Here is a 22,891-nt window from a genome sequence, read left to right as displayed (position 1 = left end):
TAACCACATTTGGTATAGTGTTCCTCCTTGTAATGATCTGACATTTTTTACGTTCAAGGCCAAAGGTCAAGGTCATGCAGATGGACTTGTTTTTTCTCCTTGAAATAGTATAATACACAGGAAATTGGTTGCTAATTTTTTACCGGCTGGTTCTAAAGACAATATTAAAGGTATTTCCAGTTACTAAATGTTTTGGTTGATTTCTAAAACAAGAATGTGTCCATAGTACACGGATGCCCCACTCGCATTATAATTTTCCATGTTCAGTGGACCGTGAAATTGGGGTCAAAACTTTAATTTGGAATAAAAATTAGAAAGATCATATCATAGGGAACATGTGTACTAAGTTTCAAGTAGTTGTGACTTTAACTTCATCAAAAACTACCTTGACCAAAAACTTTAACCTGAACTTCGCACTTTCATTTTCTATGTTCAGTTGACCATGAAATTGGGGTCAAACTATAATTTGGCATTAAAATTAGAAAGATCATATCATGGGGAACATGTGTAATAAGTTTCAAGTGGATTGGACTTCAACTTCATCAAAACTACCTTGACCAAAAACTTTAACCTGAAGTCGGACGAACGAACGGACGAACGGACGAACGAACGGAGGCACAGACCAGAAAACATAATGCCCCTCTACTATCGTAGGTGGGGCATAAAAATAGTTTATGTATCAAATATGCATATTCAATTTACCTTTTTCTGCATGTGTCATATAGAAATATAGTGTCCATATTTGTCCCCAATATGTTACATACGAGGGGATGCCACGCTCGGCATTGCCTTGTTTGAACTGTAAAATGTGCGCACTAGTCTGAATAATCACCCATAATTATGCCCATGTTTACTGATCTATCTTAAAGGTAAGGTAATGGGTTCGTTGATCCCTTTTATTCAAAAAGAGCTCTTTCCAGGAGAATATCACAATAATATAGACAAAAGGAAGGATGTGGGGAAAGCAACAAAGGCGGCAAAATATGACATATAGAAAAAAAAATGGTTATGTAGTAAACATTCGTGTGACAACAACTCAGACGATACATAAAAAATCAGAATAATGAAAAAAAAGTTGGTTTCCCTATATACGTGTACCTGCAGTGTTGGTGTACGAGGCGCGTTTATTTAAAGGAACCCCAGCATGTAATGATATGAAACAAACCAGATGGAAAAGGCCTGAACATATCGCTCTTATCATAACTAACGTTTTTGTCTTTTCGTGTTGTTGTTGTGAATAGAAGAAATTGAATATGTTCCGACATTGTCTAATATAAATTAAAAACTCCAAATTCTTTGTCACCTTTAATTATGTTACTTGATATAAAAAATTGACAAAAAATAATATTTTACTTGTAAAAGTAAATCCTGAGCCTGTAATAGCTGCTCTTCTTGTTCCATTTGAATTAATAGAAACAACGCTGTCGCCTTTCTTGTGCTCATAGAATCATATGATATGAGCTCCATGTTTTGTGAACGTCTTTCTTAACTGTCGTATTGGACTGACCAGTGTATATCGCGCATGGCACTTTAAATGTATTTTAGAGCGAAAATTAACTTACATTTAGCTGGATTTATTGCCGTCGTAGTTCCATCTTGTCGCCTTCGTACTTTTATTCGATGGCAACACGACGGGATTACGAGGTCTTCACGAAGTTGTGTTACCATCGTAAGACCTTCGGGTACCTTCGTGATTCATTCGTGTAGACATCGTAATGTCAAAACTGCCCGATGGAAACGATTGAAACACGAATGCAATACGATGTGCAAAGATGCATTCCCGGTGACATTACGATATTGAGGATGGTGATACGAACTCAATACGAACCCTCAACATCGGGCGCACCTTCTGGGATTTTTTAACATGTTAAAAAATTTAGAACCCTTCCCGAAGTTGTCCCCGAAGGCTAGAAAAAGTGGCCGATGGTTAAAGATGGTTAAAGATGGCACTACGAATAGCCCGATTTGGATACGATCAGCCCCGATTTTAAAAATTTCTATTATCGTGTTGCCATCGGCGTAAAAATCGGGACAGTGTGAAGCGAGCATAAACCCCTAACGGGAGGGATTGTGATTAATATGATAAAGACATAACATTTTTAACTGAGTTCTGGAGCAGGCCTGTCAGTTACTGCTAGTATTTATGTATTAATTTTTGTATCATTGTCATTTCGTTTTGTTTCTTTTGTTACCTATTCTGACATCGGACTCGAACTTCTTTTAAACTGATTTTTACTGTGTGAGTTGCTGTGTTGTTTTTAGAGGAAGACTTAAGATACCAAAAAACATATTTAAACCCGGCGCATTTTTGCGCCTGTCCAAAGTCAGGAGCCCCTGGCCTTTGTTAGTTTTGTATGATTTTTAAATTTTAGTTTCTTTTCTCGGGTGCGGGATTTTCTCGCTGCGATGAATACCCTGTTTTCCGCTCATTTGTTTGGTTAATTGTCTCTTTGACACATTCCCCATTTTCATTCTTAATTTTATATGATACTAGAACACACCCGTGATATCACGGGTCCGTGACTGAATTAAAGTATATAACTTTGTGCAAGCCTTATTTTAGTATTAGTATTGTCATCTGATAAAGTCATGCCGATTATAAGATACACAGTTTTTCTCTGCTTTTAAGTCTTTCTGTTTGAACCCGTCGAACTGAAACAATAATATTGATTATTTGGAAAACAAAAGGTCCTGGAATGGAGTATTTTTTAATCAACAGCATTGTCCTATATAAGTTATAAATAAAGTTGAATTCTTTGCTTCGCTGTTTTACGTCATGCCCACTAACAAATTGAAAACTGTACCTATACGCCTTATTTTTAGTCCAGATTTTTAGTATTCGTATTGTTATCTTAGAAAGTCTTACTGATTAAAATACTACAATAGGTAACAATTTGACAATTTAATAGTGTCAACCCTGTGGTTATGACCCGTGTATATAGCATATTAATCCTGAATACAACGTTTGGTGGTGCGCCTTTCAGATGCGGAACGTACAGATAAGGTAATAGGTAACAGGTTAATATACTATTGGTATCGGTAGCGGACTCGACCCGAAACTTCTTAATTATTGGCAATATTAATTACGTGGAAAACAAAAGGGCCTGGAGTGGTGTAATTTTTAATCTACACCTTTGTACTATATTAGTTATATATAAAGTTGAATTCTGTGATTCGTCGTTTTTACGTGATGACAGCTGACAAATTGGACCTCGTAATTTTAGTATTATAGATGTATATATTATCACGATCACGATTCAGATTATTCTCTTCTTTTTAAGATGTTGAGACGAAAAAGTGCAATTAAAGGTGTCATACCACCAATTAAAAGTCCCTATCTGTTCAACCAAATTCTGCAATTTTCACAGCTTTCTAAATATTTTCCCTTAAGTTTAACTTCATAGAAACTAGGTATATCCTGAATCGTACAGGTGTCACCTTTCTGCATGCCAATTTTCAACATACATTCAAAATCATATTAGAAAGCAGAGAGCTTCCGAAAGGAGGTACCACTAAAAATAACCCCTGGTTTTCTGGAAATCTTAAATTAGTATACTATGGAGCGCATTAATCATCAATTTTTAATGCAAACTCATAGACAGGTAAATTTTGGCTCAAAATGGTCTTAATATATTTCTCTTTCAACAAAACTTTCATTTCTGCAAATTTGTTGGTTAGTTTAGGTGAACAATGACATCAAATGCACTATTTTTTGTCCGAGTAGGCCTTCTTTCACATACGTTCTAAATTTGAGGGAGTAATTGGTGGTATGACACCATTACACTGTTTTTCAGTCTCTTCCAAAGTTTAGCTTAATGGATTTGTTTTGTTTAGATCTTTTTTTGTCAACTCTTTTGAATCTTATACAAATATTTGCCATTGAGTCATTTTTTAGTCTCTTTATAGCTTGCTGTTCGGTATGAGCCAAGACTCGGTGTTAACGACCGTACTTTGAAATACAATGGTTAACTTTTACTTATTGTGACTTGGCACTCATTCCACATCTTATATCTATAAACATGTTGTCCAGGAGATAATTTAAAGCTTCAATCAACTCTTCGCATTTCCAGTAGGTATATCTAGCGTACTTTCCATTTCCGTTACGGAAAAAGGCTTTAAACGAGTTACAGCAAATACCTTTGGAATTTGATTATTCAAAAGACTATCTAATTAAATATGAAAAAAAATTGTATCGTAGAGAGTAGTAATATAACACTTTAATAATAGATGCGAGGATGAAACGGAATTAAAATGGTTGTTTGTGTAATTTAGGTAAGGAGTATACATTCGGGACTTTCAAATGTTCCGGAGAAGCTTTAAACTGGGTAGTGACATTGATAATCTTGTTTTCAATTTTACCCTCTGTGAAGCGTACGGACCTGAATGTAGACGAATTGTTCCTATTTGAGAACATCCGTCTCGTGTATAGTCACACCACGTGGCATAACATTATTGGCGGCGGTGTCTGTCGGTGAACACATACTGTTTTGCGAGTAATTAAAGTTTGGGTTTTTTTGTTGTAGAAATTTGTATATCATGGACCCTATTATTAACTTAAGAATTTGTTTTCAAAATTAAATAACGAATATATATACAGTATTCATAATTTTATTCATATAATTGTCTAGAGACTTATAAAGGATTTTCGTGACCTGATGACACTGTTTCCAATCTTTTATAGATAGAGAACGATATTTTGGTCCTTTCCATATCTTAAACTATAAATTTTACAGTCTCAGGAAGTGGAAGGAGCACTAATTTCTATATTGACGTCTGATGTATAATTAGAAATTTTAAAAAATCTGTAATTTATCTATATACGAAAAAATAGGTGGTTTTGTATTATCAAAACATGAAGTTCATTGGCTATGGTTGGTAGAGTCATTGAAAGTACTAGATAAGGTGTCAGACCACCGGTTAAAAAAACTTATCTGTGCAACCAAATTTAGCAATTTTCACAGCTTTCTAAATATTTTACCTAAAGTCTAACTTCATAAAAACCGGGTATACCCTAAATTGTTCATATGTCACTTTTCTGCATGCCAATTTTCACCCCATGTTTAAAATATCATAAGAAAGAATTGCCTTTGGGAAAATAACTACTCCAAAAATAACTCCTTATTTTCGGGAAATCTTAAATTAGTATACTATGCAGCGCAATTTTTAATGCAAGCTCATAGACAATGACAAAAAATGTTGTAACAATATGCATTTTGTTTTAACAATAAAGAAAAATCAAAAATTGACAAAATTGACAGGAGGGTAAATATGACACGAAAAGCATCAGAATCTGATAAAACTTTCTCATATGAACACCTACATATATTTGTTTTAAAGTTAAATTTATCCAGATCGGTCCACTTCATCTTTATTTAAAGTATGAAAAAAAGTTTAATTGTGGAATTGCGATTTTTTTTCACGATAATCGTCCAAAAATGAGTATCAATTAATGAAAATGGGAAAATCATCAAAATTGGGTACTTCAAAGGGTCGTTGCAAAATAGAAGTGCACCCCCATACAATGTTTTCTTCACTTATTGCTTTTTTTTTCTTTTTTTTGCTTTTACAGTTATATTAACCTAAAAATAAGGTTAGGAAAAAAGTTTAATCCTAGAAATGTTTGGCTCGTCAGATGTGTACATCTTAAAGTAATTCCGTTTATGATTTTCAGGTTTGTCGATACTAGGAAATAGCCTATGATGACAAAAGGCTGTAATAATGCATAAAATTGGCTAACAAATGAAATTTTAATCAACTCCTTAAAAAGCATTAGTTTGAATATCTAGTAGTTTTCTTTGAAATTTCATTTGTGTTTTAAATATAAATGAAACATAAATAGATTATACGAGGGTCTAGGTGAGAGTTTACACAATGAAGAATAATGAACCAAAGCATAAAGATTAAATAGCAATAAAAAAATGGGCAAAGAAAAATAAATAAACAATAACGAAAAATGTATACAGGTATCAAATAATAGACTAGAAAATAAAGAAAAGAGATTAATAACATACAATATATATTTAAAAAGGGAGACAAAATGACATTAAAAATAAATAGAAAAAATGACCTTAAAAATAAAGAGAAAAATGACATTCAATATATATATAAAACAGAGAAAAATATGACATTGAAAATAAAGAAAGAGAAAAATGACATTCAATATATTCTTAAAAAATAGAGAAAAAAATACATTAAGAATAAAGAAAAGATAAAATGACATAAATATTTAATAATAGGTATGATGTTTACCAACAATTTGTACTAATTATTTAAAATTATTCAGACTTAAAAATATTCCAGTAATATAAAAAAAAGATTCATAAATTATGCATGTTCTTTTTTATTTTTGTTATATAGAGATCAATTAGATGCTAAATATTAAAAAAAAATATTATTTATATTAAGTCATTCGTTTTTCATATTTAAATCGTTAAATAAATTAAAAAAAAGAAATATGTGGAATTACTTTCCAAAATCTATTATAAAACATGTACCAGACTTTTTGACAAGATATGCAATGTAGATCGTTATAAAACAGCACATATATTAAGAATGGTTTCTATAATCAGTAAGTCTGCCTATTTTTATTTGAGAATTTACATGTCAACACTTTATGTTATCGAATGACCAGACAGACATCAATATGGAAGTTTATCTGTAACCTTATGTGTCTATAGCGGAACTTGTAATAATTAGCACAAATTGCGTATCAATATATTTTGTATATATACCAGAATGTTTCTCTGTTTATCACTGAGTTCCCAACCAGCAAACATGTAAGTCCACTGCAGGTGTAGTAATAACAATTTAAAAATAACTTAATCATCAAAATATGTATATATATACTCAATTATTCTTCACTATTTTTCCGGAAAAAAAGAAATAAATAATCATTCAAATATTTATATAAAATTTGAATTCATAATTAGAATAAGGAACTCATTGTATGGTCGTTCTTATTTTTTCAAAATTTACATATTCTTTCCTTAAATTAAAAAGGGTTTAAACATGTTCTACAAATAAATCGACAGGCTAAGCAACAACATGATATGTGTCAAAATATAATTGATGTTAATATTATTCATTTTTTTTAATATCTACAAAAATATAAATAATTCAAATGAAATTGTATTTTTCAATGTATTCAATATAACAGAAATAAGTAGATAAATTAAGAAGAAATATTTATAAATGGAGATGAAATATATAATAAGGGGTAATGTCAAAGGTTGACGCACAGCATAGCAATCTAAAAAAAAACCAACAAAAACACAAACACAAGCGAGAAAGAAAGAGCTAGATTGAGACAAAAAAGAGATTGAGAGGACGGTATTCTTTTCTTATATTGCATGTTGCAATCATAAAACATTTTGTACTTAATATTGAGAATTTTTTACTGAATAAAAAATACCAGTAATGAAGAACAGTCTGTGCCTATTAAACTCGTACGTTGTTGATATGCATGTTGTTTATTTTTGTAAAAGTTTATACAGAGATCAATTATAATGCTAAATATTGAAAAAATATCAAATATCAAATTGAGAATGAAAATGAGGTATCATTTATATTAAATCATTCATTTTTCATATTTTAATTGTTTCTTCAATTTAAAAAAATGAATATGTGGATTTAATTTTCAAAATCTTTTATAAAACATGTTGAAATATTGTTTAGAGTTGCATGTCATTCTGATTTCATCTGATGATATAATTAATTATTATTTCTGAATTTCAGAATGAAAGCCACACTTGCCGTTGTCGCCGTCTTGGGTCTGTTTGCCCTGAACTGTGTTAGTGCTGATGGTTACGGCAATGGAGGTGGATACATGAAGGGTGGATGGTCCGGGTATGGTAATCAAGGATACGGAATGGGAGGTTATCAAGGATACGGCAAATCAGGTGGTTATCATGGATACTCCGGATATGGAAAGAAGGGAGGTTACGTTGACGAAATCACACAATACCAACCATTACCAGTTTATGGAGGCGCTATGGCTGGTCCATATGCCGGGGGTTATGGTGGAGATTTGGCCGGTGGTATTGGTGGAGGGATGGACGGTGGTTTGTTCGGACAAGGAGGAGGTCTTCGTAAGTTCTAATTTCTATCTATGATATATCAGTGTATAAAACTTTCACGATATTCTCTTACTTGGATGAAGAATTGTCTCATTGGCATTCTTATAACATCTTCATTTTTCTATCTATATATTATCTCTAAAAATTGATTCACATAGCATGTAGACAATTATACTTTTGATTTGTAAATCTTCTAAAATTCATGGCCTATATATTTCTTGTGCGGAAAATTTCTTCTAACTATCGTAAAAAGTAAAATTACAAAAATACTGAACTCAGAGGAAAATTCAAAAAGGAAAGTCCCTAATCAAATGGCAAAACCGAATGGACAACAACTGTCACATTCCTGACTTGGTAGAGGCATTTTCAAATGTAGAAAAAGGTGGATTGAACCTGGTTTTATAGCCCTAAGCCTGTCACTTGTATGACAGTCGCATCAAATTCCGTTATATTTATAACGATGCGTAAACAAAACAGATATTGATAACTACCTATACATTCTCAATAGTTATGGGGCCTTTATTTAGGAAAAACAATGATTTGATTTCAATAGTGAATGGTAATTGTAACATTTCTTTGTTTTTCAGTGATGTTTTTCGTGTTGCTTCTTCTTTTGAGCAACAACAATGGCAATGGTTTATTCGGTCGTTAAACTTATTGTAAGTATCATTAACATACATAATATGGTAGATTGTTGTAGTTTTGTTTAATCTTAAGACATTTATTCGATCAATAGTTATCAAAGGTACCAGGATTATAATGAATACCATATCATGGTTATCATGATAATAATTTGTATAGGTATAAAATGGCAGAGAAAAACATATACTGTCCGGTAAAAAAAGAGAGAAAAGCGTTAAAATACGAACTTTACTACACACATGGGTATCAGAGATAAAAACGTGTTGTCATTTTTTATTCGATACGCGACCTTCACTCGCATACCTTTTTTTATTTGAACCTTTGCTTTTGGGTGCTATCTCAATGACCTTTACCAAACATCTCGATTTATTTATAAACTCTAATCACAAATTACACTAAAACTCGGCATACAATGACAATATTTCAAGTCTAATACAAAGATACAACATATGCTATTTTGTGTTTCATATTTTTTTTCTTCTTAATTGAATGTTATATTATATTATTTCAGTGTAGTTTAAGATGTCAATAATGAAAGAAACTAGACGAATGAAGAAACTAGTGATTGTTTGAGAAGCATCTAAAGATCGCGTGAACTGTAGTGTGTGGAAATGAAGAAAAAAATGTATATTGTTATATAATTCTGATAAAAAGTGTAAAATTCAATGCTTGTAATTGTAAAAATGTGATTCATGAAAAATAAAACTTTATATATTAATTTTGATAGTTTATTTTTGCACTGCCAAAGTGCGTTGAAATATTACACTGCGGCTTTCCAAACACTAGTTTTACTAACAAGTGGCAAGTAAGTACTCTTTTACGATCAAGAAATAATGTTGCGTGGAACAGCGATTTTTGTTTAAGCTTTCAAAGATTGCAGCTTTCGGATGTCAAAGCGAAATTGCAATATAACAACATGATATCCCCTAAATATTGCACAGGTATCTATGAACCGTTCACGAGTAGATAGTTTTTGCAATTAATTAAGGGTGATACTAGGAACAAGATCAACAAACATGAAGCACAAATAGGACAACAATTAGCCTTTTTCTTAATAAGTAGAAGACTGTTTTGTTTACATGTTTATTGGTGTTCTTTGCTATACTATGGCAGCTAGTTTTTTATCAATGAGAAAGCCACACATAGAAGATAAAGAATTCTAAAATGCAGAACACTCCTAGGTGACTTAGGTCTACATGTTTATCATATGATCAGTAGCCAATGCTTATTAAAAAATAAAACGTTAAAAAAATACATTTGTGTATCTTGAAATATGAATATTAGATAAGCCCAGGTGGTCGTGTGGTCTAGCGGGACTGCTACAGTGCAGGCGATTTGGTGTCACGATATCTCAGTAGCATGGGTTCGAATCCCGGCGAGGGAAGACCAAAAAATTCGCAAAGGCAAATTTACAGATCTAACATTGTTGGTTTGATGTTTAGACGAGTTGTATATACATAATGTACACAGCCATGTATCACCATCACTGATGGTGATCCGATGGATAAATCTGTTGTAGAGTTGTCACTGGCTCAGACGTACTTATAAATATAATTATTTTCTGTGACTGTATCTTACATTAATTTGTAAAATCCTTTACTGTAGATACTTTAGCTGATCTGTAAAAATAACATCTCCATGCCTTATATATCATGCACTGTAGTACGACGCTAGATTAAAACTGACGTGGAAAGGTAACATCCAGCTACCAAAAGCTTCATTTTTATGAAGACCAGGTGAATCGTGTGGTCTAGTAGGACGGCTACATTGCAGGCGATTTGGTGTCACGAAATCTCAGTAGCATGGGTTCGAATCCCGGCGACAGAAGAACACAAATTTGCTTTCACAGATCTAACATTGTTGGGTTGATGTTTAGACGAGTTATACATATATATAAAGAAAGTATTATCACGTGACATATATGTAGAATATTCTACACTTTTTGTTAAAAAAGTAAGATATTTAGATGAAAAGGTGCAATTACACTGTATTTCAGTCTGTTTCAAAGTTGACCTTAGATGGATCTGGTTATTTCTTAGGACTTTTTTTCTTTTGTTATATAATTCTACAACTATATTAAATCTTACACAACCTTGGCTTTTCCATATTTTGCAATGAATTTTCCTGCTGACTGTAAATCAAGAAAAGGGCTTCCTATACATAAATTTTATAACATGTTGTTTTCATTTTTTACAGCACTGATCGATATCTCGGTTGACTACCAAGTACTTCGGTACTAACATTATTTTGAAACAAACCTTTTCAAAATTGTCCGTTTTGAAATAACATAGAGATCAAAGTTGCAACTCCCTCAGGGAAAGTCGACCTTAGATGAATTTGGTTATTTTTTATGTCTTTTTCTTTGGTCCTATAGCTCTTCAACTGTCAACTTGATTCTTATGCAATTTGAAATTAACCTAACCTGATGAAGGTAAATTCAAGAAAGCGCTACGGAGACATTAAATTTATGACGTGTTCATTTCATTTTTTAAATAGTAATTTTGATGAAAAGGTACTTTTACACTGCATTTCAGTCTGTTTTCAATAGTAATTTAGATTGGAAAAATAGTGCCAATACAATGAATTTCAGTCGAGTAAATAATCCTTCAGGCAAATAAAGAATAAAAAAGTAGCCAAACTCTCATGTATTTATATTGTTTATTGTATAATCATAACAATAGATATAAGAAGATGTGGATACGAGTGCCAATGAGACAAATCTCCATCCAAATCACAATTAGTAAAAGTAAAACATACTAGGTCAAAGTACGGCATTCAACATGGAGCCTTGACTCATAAAGAAGTGCGAGCTATTAGGGGCCCCACAAAATAACTAGTGTAAAACCATTCAAACAGGAAAACCAACGGTATAATTTATATAAAAAATTAGAAACGAGAAATACTTATGAACTACATCGTCAAATGACAAACACTGGACATCAGGTTCCTTAATTGGGAGATGTGCAAACAAATGCATCGGGTTAAACGATTAAATAGGCGCCAACCATCACCCTTCCCTGAAACAATAGTGTAACATCGCAACATTGAAAGACACACTATAACGTATCAATTGGAATGGCTTTACTTGATCAAAAGACATATAAACAAAAAGAAGTAAACATACACTGAACGAATCAATTTGATCTATGACACAATGTAAATACAAAATTAATTTTAAAAAACCGGGTGAAACAATATCTGAAAGACAACCATAACCTAAGTCAAAATACCGACAAATAAAATAACGTACACAGGTAAACAAAAATAAACTGTCGTAAGGTATACATGGAGTTCGTAAATATTCTTTACACAAATGTTGTTGTTATTCATAGAACGAGAACATAAGTAAGAAAATTTCGCCATACCAATCAATTGTCAAAGGTGGTATCAATTGTCAAAAGTGGTATATTTACAAAATAGTGAGACGAGATTTAAAACTTTTAAGTAAACATTGTATAACAAAAATGCATTACAAATGGTATCAACCGGTCAAATTAACACGAAAGTACGATTTGAGAAAAACCACTGAAAAAGTTACTGAAAGCTAGTTAAAAGCTCAATGAATTAGTAATAGGAATGCATTCTTTAGAATTACCCCTCATGTATGAATCTCTTCTAAAATTTGAAATACCACGTTCCTTCTTAAAATGGGTAAAAACTTTATATAATGATTTTATACAATCATACTTTTCTAGTATCAGTGACTTGAAAAACGACTAACCAAAGACAAATTACGACAACCCAAATGTTAAATCTATATGACTGTATATAAGCACACATGTTCTCTAAATGACAATCAGTAAAAGCTATTGTCTATAGTTATTCCGATCCCTTCTTAACCTCGCATTATATCTAAAGACGACAAAACAACAAACATCATAATATAGCATAGTGGTATATATATTTATTATCTAGACTAATAAAAACAAGCTATACTACTTCCATTATAAATTGCTAAAACTACATGACAACATGTAAAAAATGTAACAATATAATCAATAAATGTATCTATGTTTTGGCTTTCTCGGGGGCTACTCACTTTATAAAAAATCTACCTAATCTAAACAATAATTTGAAACATTATTCTAAAAATAAACTATTAACTATAGGATGCGGTGGATACCTGCAACATTGTTTCGGCTGCGGTGGATACCAGCAGCGGGTTTTTCGGCTGCGGTGGATACCAGCAGCGGGGTTTCGGCTGCGGTGGATACCAGCAGCGGGGTATCGGCTGCGGTGGATACCAGCAGCACGATATGCAAAATAATCCCATGCTTACTTATACAATAATAATTGGAACTGATAATTAAGAATATATACTATACTGATGTATAATTGACTTGGGGGTAAAAAATAATTTCCCCGAAATTAACATGGCCAATAGTAAGTAGCCCCAATATATAATACATATATATGTGAATACACTTTTAAAGAGGTAAAGGTGAGGGCGGGTGGGAAACAAAATTAAAATATGCTACGATGAACTGGCAGCTTAAAACGAGCTTATTAATACTTTACTTATATCTCCTATCTGATTGGCTAACCAATCTTCTAATTATCTCAGTTCTCTCAGTAATTTCTAAAAATATCTCGGTTCTCTCATTAATTTCTAAAAATATCTCTCTCTGGTTTCTCAATTTGTATTCTATTAATATCCCACCTGACGTAGGCAGGAATAATTTATCGTATAAACTACAATTTAAATCTTTAAATTACCATTTATACAATCATACTTTTCTAGTATCAGTGACTTGAAATACGACTAACCAAAGACAAATTACGACAACCCAAATGTTAAATCTATATGACTGTATATAAGCACACATGTTCTCTAAATGACAATCAGTAAAAGCTATTGTCTATAGTTATTCCGATCCCTTCTTAACCTCGCATTATATCTAAAGACGACAAAACAACAAACATCATAATATAGCATAGTGGTATATATATTTATTATCTAGACTAATAAAAACAAGCTATACTACTTCCATTATATAATTGCTAAAACTACATGACAACATGTAAAAAATGTAACAATATAATCAATAAATGTATCTATGTTTTGGCTTTCTCGGGGGCTACTCACTTTATAAAAAATCTACCTAATCTAAACAATAATTTGAAACATTATTCTAAAAATAAACTATTAACTATAGGATGCGGTGTATACCTGCAAAATTGTTTCGGCTGCGGTGGATACCAGCAGCGGGGTTTCGGCTGCGGTGGATACCAGCAGCGGGGTATCGGCTGCGGTGGATACCAGCAGCACGATATGCAAAATAATCCCATGCTTACTTATACAATAATAATTGGAACTGATAATTAAGAATATATACTATACTGATGTATAATTGACTTGGGGGTAAAAAATAATTTCCCCGAAATTAACATGGCCAAATTAAGCGAATTTAATACCATTAAATGAGTGAAAGCCCCCAAGATAGATACATCATTTATTGCGATTTAATATTATTTTTTTTTTTTTTTTTTTTTATTTAGTTATGTAATCTAACCTAAATTTATTAAAATATGGAATTAAAATGGTCTCCATGTTTTTTGGTTTTTTTTTGGTTTTTTTTTGTTGTTTTTTTTTTTTACCACTCAAATGTCACATAATGTTACAAAAAACAAAAACAAAAATTACATGTGTGTAAAACTACAAAAAAAGAAACAATAATAATCTCTCTGAAGCTTTAAACTACAACAAATGAACTAGTTATGAAAACACATATCGTGCTGAGCTCTTTTCAATACTTTGGCATCAGTTCGTATGTATCGTATGTAACAGTCTGATGACCACCTGCCTAATGTTTGAATTATATGATCCTCGACACCACATGCTGCTGCGGATGTAGCTGCTCCTATACGAAAGGAGTGACCACAAAACTTAACAGTATTATAGCCAAGTATGTCTAATAGTTGTCTCAATGAAGAAATAAATGTTTCCCTGCTTAACGGCGATGATTGAAATTCATCCTCGACAAAAAGTGGAGATTTTGGTAAAGCGCCATTGTTATATCTTATAGACAGATACTTACTCATTGTATCCACTGGTTTAAATGTGTCATTTTCATAAATAGTAATATTCACGCCTTGACGAAAGGGATCACGCTTAGATGATCGCAGGCGAAAAATGAAAAACTGTTTCGTCGGATCCACAGTGATATCTTGCAAAAGTACTGTACATGAATTATCATTATAAGACCGACAGGTAAATTCTCCACACCTAAGAAAACCGAAAAATGCCATTTTAAAAGCACACTGAAACATGAGGTCTAGCACTGGTGAAAATATTCCTTTCGATAATAAAGCACAAAGCTTATTCAAAATTGATGATGTAATTGGCAATCTTTCTTGAACAACATTGTTCTGAGATTTTTTAATACCCCGAAGAATAACTGGTAATCTGATAGCATTCGCCATAGGATCATATCCTAAAAATCTTATATAATAATGACGTACTCCGGCAAGATAGAGTTTAATAGTCTGGTGTTTCAGATTAAGTGCTTTTTGACAATAAGTTACGAAATAGACTAGAAGATCTTCTTTTACATAAGGAAGATTAACTTCAGAGCACGGTTGACCATTCATGACCAGGAAAGTTCTGAAACATTTAAAAGCGGATTTATATGTCAATCTAGTGCTTTCGCTCAAAGACGCATCCCATAATTCGTCTATTTTTAAATTCAAACCATCATCAGCTCTGAGGGATGCAGACAAGGAGTTGGTATCGCGTTTGCATGTGGTGCCAAGGCTCTGAACTTCATCATCTGGTAACGAGAAAGAGAATCAGCTATACAGTTTTTTATACCAGGAATGTGTTTGGCATGCACTACAAAATTATTAATTGCTGAATGATAAGTGAGCTTTCTCATTAACTTCATCAAGCTTTGAATCTTAGATCTACCCTTTTTAATAATATCAACAGTAGCTAAATTGTCACAATTGAATAATATACGTTTCCTTTTCCATCTATCTCCCCACAGTACGCATGCCATTACAATGGGATACAATTCAAAAAACGCCATAGATGTTTGCTCACAAGACAATAGTTCATAAGGAAAGTCACCTTGAAACCATTCATTTTGATAAAAACCTCCAAATGAGGAAGGTGTAGCATCAGTAAACAAGTGAATGTCAGCAGCATTCGTTATATTATCATTTAAAAAGAAGGAAACACCATTCCAATCTTTTAAAAATTTTGACCACATAACAAGATCAGGTTTACAACTTTTTAAGTGCACATGGTGATGCAACTTTTTAACAGTAGTAGACAGTTTAATTAAGTGTGAAACAAATGATCTACCTGGCACTATAACTCTGCACGCAAAATTTAAATGCCCTAGTAAACTTAATAACTCTCTTTTAGTGCACGAATTGCGCTTACTGAAATATTCTATAATTTCTTGAATTCGTAAAATCTTTTCTAAAGGGAGATAAGCCTCCATATTAATAGTATCTAAAAATATCCCTAAATATTCTAACTTATGACATGGTCCTTCAGTTTTCTTAAATGAAAGTGGCACACCTAATGACTTAAAAATATCTAAAAAAGTATTCATAGTTTGTTGAGCATTGTCTTGTTCTGGTACAATAACTAGAAAATCATCTAACAAGTGTAAAATGTGCTCTATATTGTAATTGTTCTGAGCAATCCAACAAATTGCTTGTGAAAGAGTGTCAAAGATTTTTGGGCTAGACCTGCACCCAAACACCAATTTATTAAAAAAGTAATATCTGTCATCCCATTTGATTCCATGAAACGGCCATAACATTGGCGACAGGGGCATAACCTTGAAGGCGTCGGCTATATCGGTTTTTAAAAGCCAAGATTTAAAACCTAGGCTTTTGATAGTTCTGATAGCATCATCAATTGAAACATATTGCAAAGAAAATTCATCTTTATCGATAAGTTCGTTTAAACTAGGATTTTTTGGATCCTCATGAGGCGCTGACAAGTCTACGATCAAACGCTTCTTTTTATTGTATTTACCTTCTGCCACACCGATAGGGTTAATGCGGTAATGTGTAAATGGAATGAAATCAAATGGTCCTTCTAAATAGCCCTTTTCTACCTCCGTCTCTATTAATTTTAAAACGTGTGTTGGTTGAGATAACGCTGATCTTAAGTTTTTGCACTCAATAGACTTAGATGGTAATGTTGTAATACCTGTGGAAAAACCTTGAATTAACCCAGAAACTAGGTAATTCTTAAATTCCTTATTTGGATGATTTTCTAATTCATGAACTAAATTACTAATCACAATGGGTGTTGATACTCCTAAACTTAGGGAAACTTGATCGTTTACATTCTTCTCTGCATATTGGACCCGATTTTGTTGGGTCCTAGTGCCTCGTTTTTTGAACTCGTACAGACTGTTTTAGGGTGCTCTCCATTACAACTTAGACAAATATGTAAATTTCTACAATGAGGTCTAAAACAACCTGTTTTCCCGTTGAAATTATTACAGATTTCCTTTCCTCCATGGTAAGAACGCTCCCTGCCGTGTATGTCTTGATCTGACCTGTATGACCCTGTCGTATTCCTGTTGCTATTGTTTGACTGATTACAATAACTACTTGAGTGAAAAGTGCTACCGCAAATGCTACATGTGTTAGGTTTAATGTTCGCAAAAATATTGCAAAATAAAGTGTTATTTCTTATAGACCAGTCAACAGGAATATTGTTATGCCTTAAATGAGCTGCCGCATCAGCAGAAAACCGTTTATGGTACTCGTAAAATCCCTTACCCGGATACCTGGTGGCCATATCAACCAAATCACGTTCATAAAGATCCAGCTCACTCCTACGATGAGGAAATGTTGTACACATAATGTTCTTATAAATACCAAAAGCCTGAATAAATTCGCCCAGAGACAATGATCTTGAACTCCTAGGGTCAGATTTATTGTTTTTGTCTTCACTCAAGCTTAACTCGTGTGTTCCTGAACCAGAATAGTATCCCAGTAAACAATCCAACGTCGACATTACGTTGTGACAACGTAATACTATCGTTGTGACAACGTAGTAAAATTACGTTGGTACAACGTAATTTTGTGAACTCCAAGGCACGTGCTGACAACCATCCACACAACGTTGGCACAACGTAATTTGTGACGTAATTTATTACCATCATAAAACGTTGTAACAACGTCACAGCACAACTATAAATGTCCCTTGTCCTCATTTAATTGATAAAATCAATGCAATTCCATTGAAGAAGTATGTAAACAGGGTCTTTATTTTTTCTTTTGACCCGTTTTTAGTTGTAAATTTTTCTATGTGGGAAAGATGGACAATTGTTTATATGTACTCTATTTCCAAACTGCCAGCTGTATATGAAATTGTCAAAAAGTTGGTTTTTATTAATCTTTGGCAGGTTTCAGTGTGAAATGTATAAATGTCTAGTTTTCCCAAAAATAGTTGTTTAAGGTTTATAAAGTCTTAAGTTTTTAACTTTTGCAATACTGAAGTACAAGCATTACACATTTCCATTTAACAAATTTGCAACTTTTCTTTCTTTTAACACATAATACTTTTCAAAAAAAGAAATTTTGTATGATGGCCAATAAGACAACCCTCTATCCTAAAATCAAATATTGATGATGTTAGCAATTATAGGTACTTGTACAGCCTTCAACATGACATCTTGGTAAGTGCTTCAAATTGTGAATGTTTAGTGTTTCAGTGGCCTAGAACTCAGATTTCACTATGATGGCAGAAATTCTAGAATGAAGGTTTCACTTTGACGACGGAAAACCATTTTTAATGAATTATTCAGAAATACAACAAACTACCATATTTACCTTAATATTTACTGAAAATGCATTCAGCTGGATTCACTACACGATTACAAGCTAGGAAAATCGGCCCAAAATCTGACTGTCTAGTTTATAAATATATATATATTCTACACAATTCATACACACTTCTAAAAATATCCCAAATGAAGCAAATACCTGAAATTCAATTCAACTAACTATTGCTTTTTTCCTTTGACCAACTAGAGAGAGTATAAAAAAGAAGATGTGGTATGATTGCCAATGAGACAACTGTCCACAAGAGACCAAAACCTATCCAACAGTTTAGACTTCTTTTTTCTTACAATGTACATGTAGCTACATGAACCAATAAAAAAAAAATAGTTTGTTTCTGAATTTTTAATTTTTATTCCAAATTTTAGTCTTGTGTTGGTTGTATACATTGTACATGTCATTCCAAATGTTGGTTTTCTGCCCTCTAATCAGCTGGGCAATTTGCACAATTGTTTCTGCATACACGTAGTTGGTATTGGTAATGTTTTCTACTCTAGCTCAGTCAATATAGTACACTGGATATGTAGGATGGCTTGTTTCGAAGCTAAGACATTTTCACATATATGTGGTTAAATTCTCGGGAAGTGCGATTTTTTTTCACACAACAATTTCTTTGAAAATTTAAAACTTTGAATACATTAAAAAACTCCATAGTTTTTACATATTTATACTATGATCCTCTACTTTCCAGATCAACACAAATGGTAAAGCTCAGTCACTTGTTAAAAATGAAACATGTTCAATATCACTACAGAGACAATTTTTGTTTACACACAACTTTTGTGTTCCTCATTTGATGGCGCATTAGTTCCTCATTTGGAGGTGCATTAGGAATATTGACCCAGCTGGTCTTGTGTTGGTTTCAGATCTCTGAAAAAAAAATCATAAATTATATAATACAAAAAAATAAATTGATCCCAACTTATGAATTACAGCAGTTCTTAAAAATTATCCTGTGTTTACACATAATCAATATTTTTTCTATTGCTGGTCCTATAATAAACTGCAGATTCATAATTATTTTATGTTGTTACTGAGATGTTTGTATCTTTGCCAATTATACACATTTTGATGATGTATGTTAGAAATTTAACACAATTTCAACAGTATATAATTATTTATAACTTATGATTAACCTTCGTTCTTATTTAAAAAATAAATTTGTTGTTAAATTGAACATGTGTTAATGAAATAATGTCTGTTCCAGAAAATACTATGTCCGCCCCTAAGGGACAGCCCTAAGCCCTTTTAAAAAAAAAAATTCCAGCACCGACAGAATTAATAAAGGGCTGCGCTTTAGCGCATGATACGCCCGTTGCTCTTTTAACTTGTCTTTTATGCTTTAAATAAATTTATATGATCAACTAGAAATATATATACAAATCAAAAGGGATGTTACATTAATATATTCACCAAAGTTTCATAAAATCCCCCTTTTTTAAGTATAAAAATTCATTACTTAATAAAATGTAAAATGTAAAATTTATAAAAATGGAAAGGGAGCTTATGTCAATAGATATAAACAATTTATCAAAGTTGCATAAACTTTTGTGAAAGTGTTAGTTATTGTCCCAAAATTGGAAAATCCCCCCTTTTTTAAGCATAAAAATTCATAACACGGAATTGTAAAATCTGAAATTTATAAAAATTGAAAGGGAGCTTACATCAATAGACATAAACAATTCACCAAAGTTTCATGGACATTGGTGAAAGCCTTTTTGAGTTATTGTCCGAAGTGTTGAAAATCCCCCTTTTTTTATGAATAAAGCCCAATAAATCCAAAACTTAAAATCTGAAATTTATAAAAATTGAAAGGGAGCTAACATCAATAGATATAAACAATTCACCAAAGTTTCATGGACATTGATGAAAGCCTTTTTGAGTTATTGTCCGAAGTGTTGAAAATCCCCCCTTTTTTATGAATAAAGCCCCATAAATCCAAAACTTAAAATCTGAAAATTAAAAAAAACGAAAGGGAGCTTACGTCAATAGATATAAACAATTCACTTAAGTTTCATAGAAATTGGTGAAAGTGTTTTTGAGTTATTGTCCGAAGTGTGGACGACGGACGGACGGACAACGGTATACCATAATACGTCCCGTCTAAAAGACGACGGGCGTATAAAAATTAATAAGAACAACACTTCCTTTGCATTTTGGTATTTCATACACATCCACCCCCAAATAAAATTTAAGAAAAGAGCTTTCCCTGGGGGAGAGGGGACATAATATTTTCTGGAGCAACCAGTGGTTATTCTACAAATAATTAATAAAGGAAGTTTGGTTTCACAATATTGTCATTTTTCAATTAATTTAAGATATGCAAAGGATTCTACCTTAATAAATTTAGCATGTACATCGATACAAGACCTCATAGCATATGCCAATGAACGCAATCTATAAAATCAACAAATTATAATTTGATAAATGAAATTAATATAAGAAAAATGTGTCCATGAGCCACAAATGATCTTACATGTATCAAACTTGATTTAAAGGACATATCTAGAGAACAGTAAAGCAGATGCTCTCCAAATTCAAACTCTGCGTTTTATGATAATAAGCGTTGTGTATTGGTTGCATAACATGTGGTTTAGGCAAACGTTAGATAACAAAATCCAATTTTGAGTTCAATGTACATGTATGTACGTACAGTACAAGAGTTAAACTATATCACTCAGTTAAGGAGGACAGAAAAAGAGCTGATCAACTGATGTTTACCTTTTTAAAATCTTGGTCCAAATTCTTGAGCTGGTGCATGCTTAACTGTTACATGGTTACTGCAATGATTTCCTCAACCTCAGACACATTGGATCTGTGGATTTATATACAAGACTCTGGAAAAATAAATAAAAATACGTTCAATTTATATCTTTTATATTCTTCTGTCTGTTTCATATAAAAAAGAAGATGTGGTATGATTGCCAATGAGATAACTCTTTACAAGAGACCAAAATGACACAGAAATTAACATTTATAGGTAACCGTACTGCCTTCAACAATGAGCAAAGCCCATACCGCATAGCCAGCTATGAAAGGCCCGAAATGACAATGTGAAACAATTCAAACGAGAAAATTCACCGCCTTATTTATATAAAAAAAAATGTTAGTCCAACAAATCTTTAGGAGAACAAAGTGACAAATTTAAATGCATTCCAAAATTCATATGTTTTATGATTGATTACAACATGGTTTCTGATCACATATTTAGTGATTGTACATGTAGCTCGTCATTGATAAACATGTAGACTTCATATTATAAATTGTACAGCAAAAAAGATGTCCCTATGTACTGTTTTAACACCTGTAAACTGGGTTTTACCCTGAAAACAAGAAAATTTTACCCAACTTTCAAGGCTAGATCCTAGTCTAAATCATTATGACACTTTCAAGACTTGGAAGGCTGTTTTTTTATTTTTTTCTGGGACGCCTTCCTACAACGACCTAATCCTATTGCGACAACCGTGATGGCTATCTTAATTTTTTTCTGTGACGCCTATATTTTACAACATCTTTATTGGCACAATTGTCTATTTCCATGTCAGACCCAGTGATACAATGATTGATCGTTTGTTGCTCAACATCCAGTGGCAAATATTTCATGCATGTTAGCGACGACCCCCAGTGATATATGCAGCATTATCATTAATAGGCCGGGTTGGTTATATGCCAAGTTTGAAATGTGCGGAGTTTGTAATGGACCCAAATATCTAAAGTGCTGAGATGTTTAGCTTCACATTTTCTGATATTGATAAACATGGATAAGACTTTTATGCTTCAATGATTATCAAAAAATAACAGAGCAGACACTTGTAGCCTTAATATATAGGGATAGTAGCTCTTGTCACAGATAGAAAACAAGTACTTGTGGCTGTGCAACCCTCCCCCTTTTTTTTTTACATTCTACAGTTTTTACTTATTTTCAATTGCATATATCTTCAGAAACAACACAAGTTAATCACGAAATTTGATAAATGGATTCAAATAACACACATCATGGCTAAAATATCTTGTATCAGTGCAATATATTGACAGTATAAGAAAAAGTATCATATTTCAACACGATCACGTATAACCAGAACCGACTTGAAAGAGGCGCCCAACACGGTAACAGCTGTTTTATTTTCATCAATCAAACTTGTTTTTATCATGGAGAACCTATTTGGTGTAATGTGCAATCATTATTTTACCTTTTTCTTTGTTCTGGAATCTGGATCAAGCTAAATTTCCCTCAAATTTCCACTCTCACTGTTTTCAAAAATCAAGCGGCAACAGTGCGCATGCTCAGACTTTTCATAGGATGCAGCGGTAAAACCCGAGTACTGCTGAACGTTACACTAATCAAATCGTGAAAAACG

General features: G+C 32.6%; 3 protein-coding genes and 1 long non-coding RNA gene across 4 annotated transcripts; 1 reads left to right on the top strand and 3 right to left on the bottom strand.

Moving 5' to 3' along the window:
• Window positions 1–6,729: 6,729 nt before the first annotated feature.
• On the top strand, window positions 6,730–9,435 carry LOC139522541 (uncharacterized). The gene is made up of 4 exons (XM_071316013.1): window positions 6,730–6,776; window positions 7,735–8,087; window positions 8,663–8,734; window positions 9,229–9,435. The coding sequence occupies exons 1-3, from the start codon at window positions 6,736–6,738 to the stop codon at window positions 8,725–8,727; spliced, it is 459 nt and encodes a 152-aa protein (XP_071172114.1). The 5' UTR covers window positions 6,730–6,735; the 3' UTR covers window positions 8,728–8,734; window positions 9,229–9,435.
• A 4,994-nt stretch (window positions 9,436–14,429) lies between these two features.
• On the bottom strand, window positions 14,430–15,308 carry LOC139525269 (uncharacterized). Its single transcript, XM_071320470.1, has one exon. It carries the CDS (start codon window positions 15,306–15,308, stop codon window positions 14,430–14,432), a length of 879 nt encoding a protein of 292 aa, XP_071176571.1.
• Window positions 15,309–15,403: 95 nt separating this feature from the next.
• On the bottom strand, window positions 15,404–17,706 carry LOC139525268 (uncharacterized). Its single transcript, XM_071320469.1, has 2 exons — window positions 17,469–17,706; window positions 15,404–16,887 (listed from the first exon to the last, which is right to left on the bottom strand). Exons 1-2 carry the CDS (start codon window positions 17,704–17,706, stop codon window positions 15,404–15,406), a joined length of 1,722 nt encoding a protein of 573 aa, XP_071176570.1.
• Window positions 17,707–18,863: 1,157 nt separating this feature from the next.
• Window positions 18,864–22,783, bottom strand: LOC139524552 (uncharacterized). Its single transcript, XR_011664814.1, has 3 exons — window positions 22,724–22,783; window positions 21,255–21,370; window positions 18,864–19,403 (listed from the first exon to the last, which is right to left on the bottom strand). It is a non-coding gene; the product is annotated as an uncharacterized lncRNA (long non-coding RNA).
• Between the last annotated feature and the right edge of the window lie 108 nt (window positions 22,784–22,891).

The sequence above is a fragment of the Mytilus edulis genome, chromosome 5 (assembly GCF_963676685.1).
Source record: "Mytilus edulis chromosome 5, xbMytEdul2.2, whole genome shotgun sequence".
Taxonomy (NCBI): domain Eukaryota; kingdom Metazoa; phylum Mollusca; class Bivalvia; order Mytilida; family Mytilidae; genus Mytilus; species Mytilus edulis.
This window is presented reverse-complemented; position numbering and strand designations above follow the sequence as displayed.